The sequence below is a fragment of the Ciona intestinalis genome, chromosome 7 (assembly GCF_000224145.3).
Source record: "Ciona intestinalis chromosome 7, KH, whole genome shotgun sequence".
Lineage (NCBI taxonomy): Eukaryota > Metazoa > Chordata > Ascidiacea > Phlebobranchia > Cionidae > Ciona > Ciona intestinalis.
Genome location: NC_020172.2, coordinates 5,530,014 through 5,539,278, shown reverse-complemented (window position 1 = coordinate 5,539,278; position 9,265 = coordinate 5,530,014). Strand labels below are relative to the sequence as shown.

At 37.5% G+C, this 9,265-nt stretch overlaps 1 protein-coding gene across 2 annotated transcripts in view; it reads right to left on the bottom strand.

The window, feature by feature from the left end:
- Nucleotides 1-1,391: 1,391 nt before the first annotated feature.
- The window catches only part of LOC100184944 (centromere protein I-like), a 10,087-nt gene continuing 2,213 nt past the window's right edge, over nt 1,392-9,265 (bottom strand). Inside the window, exons 6-18 of one of the 2 annotated variants that reach the window (XM_002123575.5) lie at nt 8,610-8,769; nt 8,231-8,350; nt 7,747-7,894; nt 7,270-7,384; nt 6,069-6,151; nt 5,639-5,706; nt 5,352-5,470; nt 4,633-4,786; nt 4,226-4,350; nt 3,597-3,671; nt 3,091-3,252; nt 2,329-2,407; nt 1,392-1,931 (exon numbers count right to left, since the gene is read on the bottom strand). In XM_002123575.5, the coding sequence (XP_002123611.2) occupies nt 1,821-1,931; nt 2,329-2,407; nt 3,091-3,252; nt 3,597-3,671; nt 4,226-4,350; nt 4,633-4,786; nt 5,352-5,470; nt 5,639-5,706; nt 6,069-6,151; nt 7,270-7,384; nt 7,747-7,894; nt 8,231-8,350; nt 8,610-8,769 (1,519 nt within the window). In that variant the 3' untranslated portion in view covers nt 1,392-1,820. The remainder of the gene's footprint in view (nt 1,932-2,328; nt 2,408-3,090; nt 3,253-3,596; nt 3,672-4,225; nt 4,351-4,632; nt 4,787-5,351; nt 5,471-5,638; nt 5,707-6,068; nt 6,152-7,269; nt 7,385-7,746; nt 7,895-8,230; nt 8,351-8,609; nt 8,770-9,265) is intronic. The other variant, XM_018812657.2, reaches the window with a different exon arrangement.

The following is a 9,265-nucleotide window of genomic DNA, read 5'->3' as shown; positions in this document are numbered from 1 at the left end:
TTACTCTCGTAAATTATTCAATTTTACATAGTTAATATGAGGGTGGAAGAAGTGTTTGTACAAAAATAAATCAAAGAATATAAATCCTGTGTTTTGGTATTATGAGGGGAATGAATGTAACTTGATTTATTCTCGAGTGGCCGGAAAAAGAAAGTCGTTATAACACGGGTGTTCTGTTTTATACACCCTATTATTGTAAGCTATCCAAAACCCATGTGTTTTTATTAGAGAAAGACTGATATTAATAAGACGCACGGCGGTTCGCACGAACGATTTATAAATCGGTGTATTATCGGAAATTTTGCCGATACCGATTATTGGTAAAAACGAAAATATCGGGCGATCATATCTTTTTGATGTTATGAGTTACTCCATGACAGACACTTGAATAATTATAAAGAGCTGACTGTACAAAGCACATGAAAGAGATCATTTTTAGAGATGTGATAAAGTCTGAGAGCTGAGCTGAGTGCTAATGATAGATATGCAGTGAAAGAATATAAAACATGTGTATTGATTAATTGATATTACTGTAATGAAATAAATTCTGCGAATCTGACCTTGATCTGGTGCTATGAAAACGTAACAGACAAAAATCGAATCCAACCAATTACATAATAAAAGATATATATTTCGCCTAAATGGCATCGTCAGACTCTTATTCGAATAGAAATAGAGTGTATTGATATTATGGGCTACTCTATTTTGTTGAGTTTAACATGGACCACAGCATTGAGTAAATTACATATTCATTGTCATAAACTTTGCAGTAATGATCTTTTTTTTTGAAAACTCCACTTATTTTTTTCTGGCTGCTCCACTGGTCACATGTATACGCTGCTGCTGACAGGTTTATTATAAGTCTGAAAGATCTTCTGACAACTGTCCAGCACAGTGGTTTGCATGCTTGAGAAGTAAATACAAGTTTAAGGATTGGTGCTGCTATCATTAACATAGTTTATGGAAAGGTGGCAATCGTAGTTAGGATATCTATGAAAAAAATGTTGAAAAATAATTAGGTGAAACTCATTGTTTTTGGCAAACAACTTATTAGCAAACTGTTATATTGAGCACAACATGTCCTACTATTTGTCAAACACGCTTTGGTAGAAAAAGAACTGTAGGTAATAATCTAACTTAAAGTAGTTATTTAGTAGTACAGTAGTTTGTTAAAATCAGTTATTTTAATAATAATTATGCCTGTGCAGGAAATGTATACCAGGGTTTTTTACAATGTGTTAAGTGAAACTTATACTTTTTAACAATGGTTTATGGAAAAGTTTTGAAAATTTAAGATTTAAAAAATTGGCTGTAAAGTTGTAAACAAACAGATCCAAGTGTGCTGTGAGCATATTTGTTTGGTAACCTTAGCTATATAGAATGCGTACTCCTTTCTATAATCAAAATATTTATTAAACTTGTGAATATATGTTGCATTGGTTACATGCACCAATGGTACAGCCAGAACATTTATTTATTTTATAAATTTTATTTTTTAAAAAAGAGGGGGGGTTGTGACCCCCGAAACCCCCCTGGCTGCGCCACTGCATGCACCTAACTAACACTTGTAGCTGACATTGACAACATAGTTCACATTCCACAATTAAGTATAATGCTAGGAACATTGATATTAGTAATGCAATAATTGGAGTGATGAGCCAACTTTGCCTGATATTTTATGTTCCATGGCGTGCCTCATTGTAGGACCTCACCCATATAGAATATAACTTCACATTTTGAGTTGGTAAAATATTTAAACATAATTCCCTGATAAACAAATTTGCCAACACAAAATACTTTGTGCATAATATGTCTGAATTTCAAGGGGTTTTAGACTCTGGTATTCCCCTTCGTAGAAACTTGATAAGTGTAGTGAGTTTAGTCAATCCTTTTGTTTCCAAATATTCTATGAATGGTGGCTCTGTTACCAGCTGTAAAAAGTATAAAAAAAGTTTGTAAAAAATATATGTATGGAAAATTAAAAAAAGCTATGCATGGAAAATTAAACAAAATATGTATAAAAAAGTTTATAAAAAATATTTATTGAAAATTAGAAAAAAAGATATGTATGGAAATTTAAAAGTATAAAAAAAAGTTGTTAAAAGATATATATGGGAAAATATTCTTTATAGATTACAGTGAGTAACCAAAAGTGCTTATTTATCCACAAATGCAGCTTCACCCCGCCCACTGGGGGAACTTTTGAAAAAAGTTAAATAACGAATATCCTGATTGAAAATCTAAATAACGAATATCCTGATTGAAATACCCTAACCCCTAAGTGTTTAAGGTTTGTTTTGTTTTAAATTTAATCACATTATATCTTACCTCATTTTCAAACATTTCTTCGGGATCCCGGTTTAGAAGTTGTAAGTATTTAGTGGCGTGCACTGTCAACGCTGGGTGCCTGCAAATATGAGATGTTTATGTTTACAATATAACCTCGTGGGTGGGAACTTGACTTATCCATGGTTGCCACTCCCATGCCCACAGTCGAGTTGCTGGACTCGATGCTGCTACCATTGTGGGCGTATGTGTCCTTGGGCAAGACACTTAACGGCAATTTCTCCAACCAAGTGGTCACTAATGGGTTTTCTATATTGTCAGCCATACAGAAAATAATCACCCACAAAGTTACATATGCGGTAACTTATAAGCAGGCACGAGGTGTATAAAACAGAACACCCGTGTTATAACGTCTGTCATTGCCCCGCCATGCGAGGATAAATAAGTTGCATACGTGGTAACTCGTAAGTGGGCATGAGGTGTATGAAACAGAACACATGTGTTATAACGACTGTCGTTGCCCTGCGAGGATAAATAAGTTACACACATGGTAACTCGTAAGTGGCATGAGGTGTATGAAACAGAACACCCGTGTTATAATGACTGTCGTTGCCCCGCCATGCGAGGATAAATAAGTTACACACATGGTAACTCGTAAGCGGGCATGAGGTGTATGAAACAGAACACCAGTGTTAGTGTCATATGTAGTAACTATTAATGCAATTATATGTAGTAATGCTATTATGCAATTTACCCAAATACAAAGCTACCACAGTAATACCTAGACATACAAGTTCCACTAACCTTTCAATTGTAAACATTCTCCTTGCAGTTATAACATCAGGATATGTAAGTACCTGACCAATGTTATCAACATGTATATGTTTATATATTGAACTATCTTCATGGCAATGTGGGTGGAATGCATTCCATCTCCAGAAAGTGTCGTGCACATCAGTGAGGTAGCTATAGTTAGATGTGTGTTGTGTTAACGTAAGGGTATGGATGTCATTTTCGGCGCAGTAAAAACAGTCTGGGTGTTGGGGTATTTGGCCAACTCTGTCCTAAATCTCAGATCCCATGGCGTGCCTCACTGTAGGACCTCACCCATATAGAATAGAATGTGCATATACAATGTTTGGGTAATGAACCAACTCTGGCCTAAATCCGGACTTCTCAAAGACAGTATCCTTATAGAATAGAATCTCTATTATTGAGTCTCTATAAACTACTTCAGTGGGGTATATCTATATAGCACCCTATGTCCCTATAGGTTTAAGTATCAGCACATTTATACCAAACACATCTACCTGTTAAGTTCCAACATATAATGGTAATGTTCTCTGTGGTTGGACTTCCCCAACTTATTCAATGCTTGTGTGTGACTGTGGAGATGATGTTTAAATACAGATAAGTTTCAATACTTACTGTGCATTCATGTAATGACAGCTAAGGTGTGTTGCTACGTAATATACACAAATTCTACTTTTTTCCCTATTTTTTATTCTTTATGGGTGAGGTCCTTGTCAAGGACCTGGGATATAGGCCAGATTTGGCCCATTACCTCAACACCCGGAAAGCCCATGTACGTCTTTCATGCGACCAGTGCCGCGGCACCCCATCGCAGTCAACAGGTAATTTTCACACCATTTTTTATCCTCGTGTGCTTACGAATTACCACACTTTTCAACTTTGCGTATAAGTTTCGATACTTACTGTGCATTCATGGAATAGCAGCTAAGGTGTGATGCTACGTAATATACACAAATTCTCTCTTCTATTAGAATAAGAGACTGACGATGCCATTTAGGCGAAACAGATCTCTTTTTTATTACACAATTGGTTGGACTTGATTTTTGTCTGTTACCTATTTCTTACAAGTGATCCCTATGTATGGGGTGTAGTGTTTATGTTGATTATTGACCAAGACACAACTTACTTTAACAGAATACCGAACATAGTTGAAACGAACATGGGACTGAGTGAAAATAAGGCGAGTGAGACGACGGGGGAAGGTGGTAGGGTGAATAGCTCCCTCTCGTGGTCGCTGTATATACGGCTCGTCTGTAAGTAAGATTTCTATGTTAATGTAATGATACTCGACAGAGGGCATGAGGTGTACGAATTAATGAATACATTGTGTGTCTGGTCACTCTGGCTACACAATAATAAGTCTAAAAGAGATTTTCTGGCACTTTTTATTAGTGATCTTAAAGAACCAATGTTTCATCGGCCATACAGCGAGACATCATCAGGGTTTACGGTTAAGTGTCTTTACCAAGAACAAATACACCCACAATGGGTACACCATGTATGTCCAGTATATAACAATTGTTACCTTCCTACCTTAACATAGAACTGCAAAACTGAATGCATCAACATAGCATTGCATTTGGTTTCAATCAATCCCTCCAAGGAAATGAAATCAACAAACTTGATAAGTTGAAAGATTGTTGCGTTTGGGTTTATTTTACCCACGTTTATTGGTTGGAACATGTAGCTGTGATGGAACAATGGAAAGTGTTAACAAATATAGAGATTCTATAAGGGTGAGTTATTTAGTTATCAGACCTGGGATGTAGGTCTATTACCCCAACACCCAGGGTGCTACTATCTAGACCCCACTGAGGCAGTTTATAGACACTCAATAATAGAGATTCTATAAGGGTGAGGTCTTCAGTGAGGTACACCTGAGACCTGGGATGTAGGTCTATTACCTCAACACCCAGGGTGCTACCATCTAGACCCCACTGAAGCAGTTTATAGACACTCAATAATAGAGATTCTATTCTATAAGAGTGAGGTCTTCAGTGAGGCACACCTGAGACCTGGGATGTAGGTCTATTACCCCAACACCCAGGGTGCTACTATCTAGACCCCACTGAGGCAGTTTATAGACACTCAATAATAGAGATTCTATTCTATAAGAGTGAGGTCTTCAGTGAGGTACACCTGAGACCTGGGATGTAGGTCTATTACCCCAACACCCAGGGTGCTATCATCTAGACCCCACTGAGGCAGTTTATACACACTCAATAATAGAGAACATACACCAACATACACACCTGGCTAACTTATCCATTGCTGCATTGTCATCTTGCATGTTCATTATGACATCATAACGATCTGATTCCAGATTAAGGTAGTTGCTTAGCAACTCTTGCAGGATGCTTATTATTGAACACTGGATAAAAAAGAAATATTATTTAAATGTGATGTAAGAGACGCATGCAGATGTTTCACTTGGTTCATCATCAGTGTAAAGAGAGCTGGGTAGTCCACACTTGTGTACAGCTTTATAAACACTGCCAGTTCAGCTCTCGTTTTACACTGATGAAGGAAATAAACTTACCTTAAAAAACACGTCTGACGATAAGTTGAACAATTTTCTCAGTGGGGCAAAGACAAAATCTTTTAAAACTAGAACGAAAAAAAATTATTAAGTATATATATATTATTTTTACAAAAATATTTTGTGGATAAACAAAATTTATATTAAGAATAGTTGATTTAGCTGGTTTGTGCAGGTTTGTAAGTTATAACATCATATATTGTTCTGTGGGGTAAGATGGGACAACTTTATCCCATAAAATAAAAAAATCCTGATATGTTTTAAACAATTAACAACGGTCTATGCGGGAAATTTTATAATTATTTAAATATTTTTTGTTTACTAACAAATAGGACGAGAAAATAGAATATAAAGGTGTCCCATCTTACCCCAACCTACTATATTATCATAAGATATTATATTTAATTATATTGATAATAATATAACTAACCTGAAGTAGGCAGGAGACGTAACCTTGTGATTAATTTAAGAATATAAGGTCGATAACTTTGGCCATCCCATGTGTAAAGGTATCTGTGTGTAAATGAATGTAACTTATTTAACCTGGGGCAACGACAGTCGTTATAACACGGGTGTTCTGTTTCATACACCCCGTGTCCGCTTACGAGTTACCACATATGTAACTTATTTAATCCTCGCATGGCTGGCAACGACAGTCGTTATAACACGGGTGTTCTGTTCCATACACCCCGTGTCCGCTTACAAGTTACCATGTATGTAACTTATTTATCCTCGCATGGTGGAGCAACGACAGTCGTTATAACACGGGTTTCCTGTTCCATACACCCTGTGCCCGCTTACAAGTTACCATGTATGTAACTTATTTATCATCGCATGGTGGAGCAACGACAGTCGTTATAACACGGGTTTCCTGTTTCATACACCTTGTGCCCGCTTACAAGTTACCATGTATGTAACTTATTTATCATCGCATGGTGGAGCAACGACAGTCGTTATAACACGGGTGTTCTGTTTCATACACCTCGTGCCCGCTTACAAGTTACCATGTATGTAACTTATTTATCCTCGCATGGTGGAGCAACGACAGTCGTTATAACACGGGTGTTCTGTTCCATACACCTCGTGTCCGCTTACAAGTTACCATGTATGTAACTTATTTATCCTCGCATGGTGGAGCAACGACAGTCGTTATAACACGGGTGTTCTGTTCCATACACCTCGTGTCCGCTTACAAGTTAGCATGTATGTAACTTATTTATCCTCGCATGGCGGAGCAACAACAGTCGTTATAACACGGGTGTTTCTGTTCCATACACCCCGTGTCCGCTTACAAGTTACCATGTATGTAACTTATTTATCATCGCATGGTGGAGCAACGACAGTCGTTATAACACGGGTGTTTCTGTTTCATACACCTCGTGCCCACTTACAAGTTACCATGTATGTAACTTGTTTATCCTCGCATGGCGGGTAACGGCAGTCGTTATAACACGGGTGTCCTGTTTCATACACCTTGTGCCCACTTACAAGTTACCTACCATGTATGTAACTTTGTGAATATAATTTTTTGTATGTACTGTACCTGTACGCTGACAATTTGGACAACCCATTAATAACCACTGAGTTGAAGCAATTGCATTTAAGTATCTTACCCAAGAACATATACCCACCTAAATATGAATGCTTCACACACAGGGAGACACTCTTGTATAAACCCACTAAACTCCACAACGCATTTGATCAGCTCCAACCCCCTTGCCGTTTCCCCAGCTACTGTTACCAACTCTTTGGGGAGGAACATTAATGAGGTTCGTGGTTTAGCACAGGCGATTTATAATTTATTCAAAGTACTACTTTAAAATATGTTATACTACATAGTACATTCCCTAAACCTTGACATAATCAGAGAATTTAGCCAGAGAAAAGTTAAAAGTAAATAAAATCTTTTAAAATATGTTACTTTATTTTTGAAGGAATTACTAGAATGTAGATCAAGGATCATATTCTGTTTCTAATCTTCGTATTGATACTTTATCTTTGTAATAAGCGTTAAGTTCCGAAACATGTAGTGGTAACCTCTTGGTTAGAGGGAGACACAATCAACAACTATTGTGATATGGCACTGTTTTTTTAGTTAATGAATTTACCTTCACAGAGCCTATGGTGCAGCCAGAAGGTCAGTCTTGCAGGTATTGTACGATCATGTGTGATGGCTAGTAGGTGTTGAAGGGTGGTGGAAGATAGCAGGGAATGAGCTTGGCAGGTTAGCTCGAGGTTGTTAAAGTTGTTTAATAACTGTGGGGGTAAGTGGTTGGGTCATTACAATTGTTATGGCTGTATGGTTGCATTTGTTAGTATATGGGTGTTGCACACCATACATGGTGGCTTCATACACCTCATGCTCACTGTCGAGTTAGAATACTTTCATGTTTATCCTTGGGTGGGAAACCAAGGGGTTTAATACACGGGTGTTGCACACCATACATGGTGGCTTCATGTTCATACACCTCAGACCTTATGCTCACTGTCCATATCATACCAACGCTCTATTTTTGTTCAGTATATATACAAACTTTTTTTAGATTATGGTCGTAAAAATACAATAAATATTCCAACATAGACAGCACATACCTCTGCAAATGATTTGATTCTGTAGAAAGGTATTTTGCCTGACATGACTTGTGTGAGGGGCTGGTCATCGTGGCACATAGTGGGGGTGGGAGGGGTGATTAGGGGGGTGTGTTTGTTTGTCTGCATGGAGGGGGGGTTGTTAGTGCTGGTACAATGTCATAACACATTGATAGTCATATAAAACTTAAATTTAAGGTGCAACCAATTCATGATTATTGTTTTGTTGACACTTTGTAAAACTAGCTGATAAAAATACTGAAGTGTCGGTCAAATACAACTTAACTTATATAAACACCTGTTAAAAATGGTGCAACCAATTAAAGCTTATTATTTCTAAAACTCCTTGTAAAAAACACAACCAACATAAGTTCCCACTCACCTGCGGTAAATGTGATGCATTATATGACATTGTTTCATTGAGCATATGCAACCCATATCTCTGTTGTACTCCACTTATGCTTAAACTCCAAGACTTATCGTAATTCTTGAAGAAAACATTATGTCTGCCAGCCATTGATATAAGTGAGGGCTGGTACATTCTGTATCAATATAAAGGTGTGGGTAAACTTGTATTAAGCTAAAAGGGGTGGTTTATGACTTATTAACCCTGGCAACTTATAACATGGACGTGGTTGTCGTTATAACACAGTGTTTTGTTACATACACTTCGTGCCCACCCGCAAGTTACCACTTAACACTTATATTACTTTTTTTATTGATTGTTTTTCTGTATGGCTGGCAATTTGGACAACCCATGACCCTAAGTGACCACTAGGTTGGAGCAATTGCCATTAAATGTTTTCTGCAAAGACACATCACCCATAGAATGGTAACAGCAGCAAGCAAACCAGAAATCATTTGGTTACAAGCCATTGGTGCCCATGGCTTACATACAACGCGCTCATAAACCTAATGCCCACTTTCTTAGCCTAGGTTACAACACCCACAAGTTGAATGAATGTAACTTACTTTATCCTCGCGTGGCCGGAAAACGACAGTCGTTATAACACGGGTTAACACCTCGTGCCAGCTTAC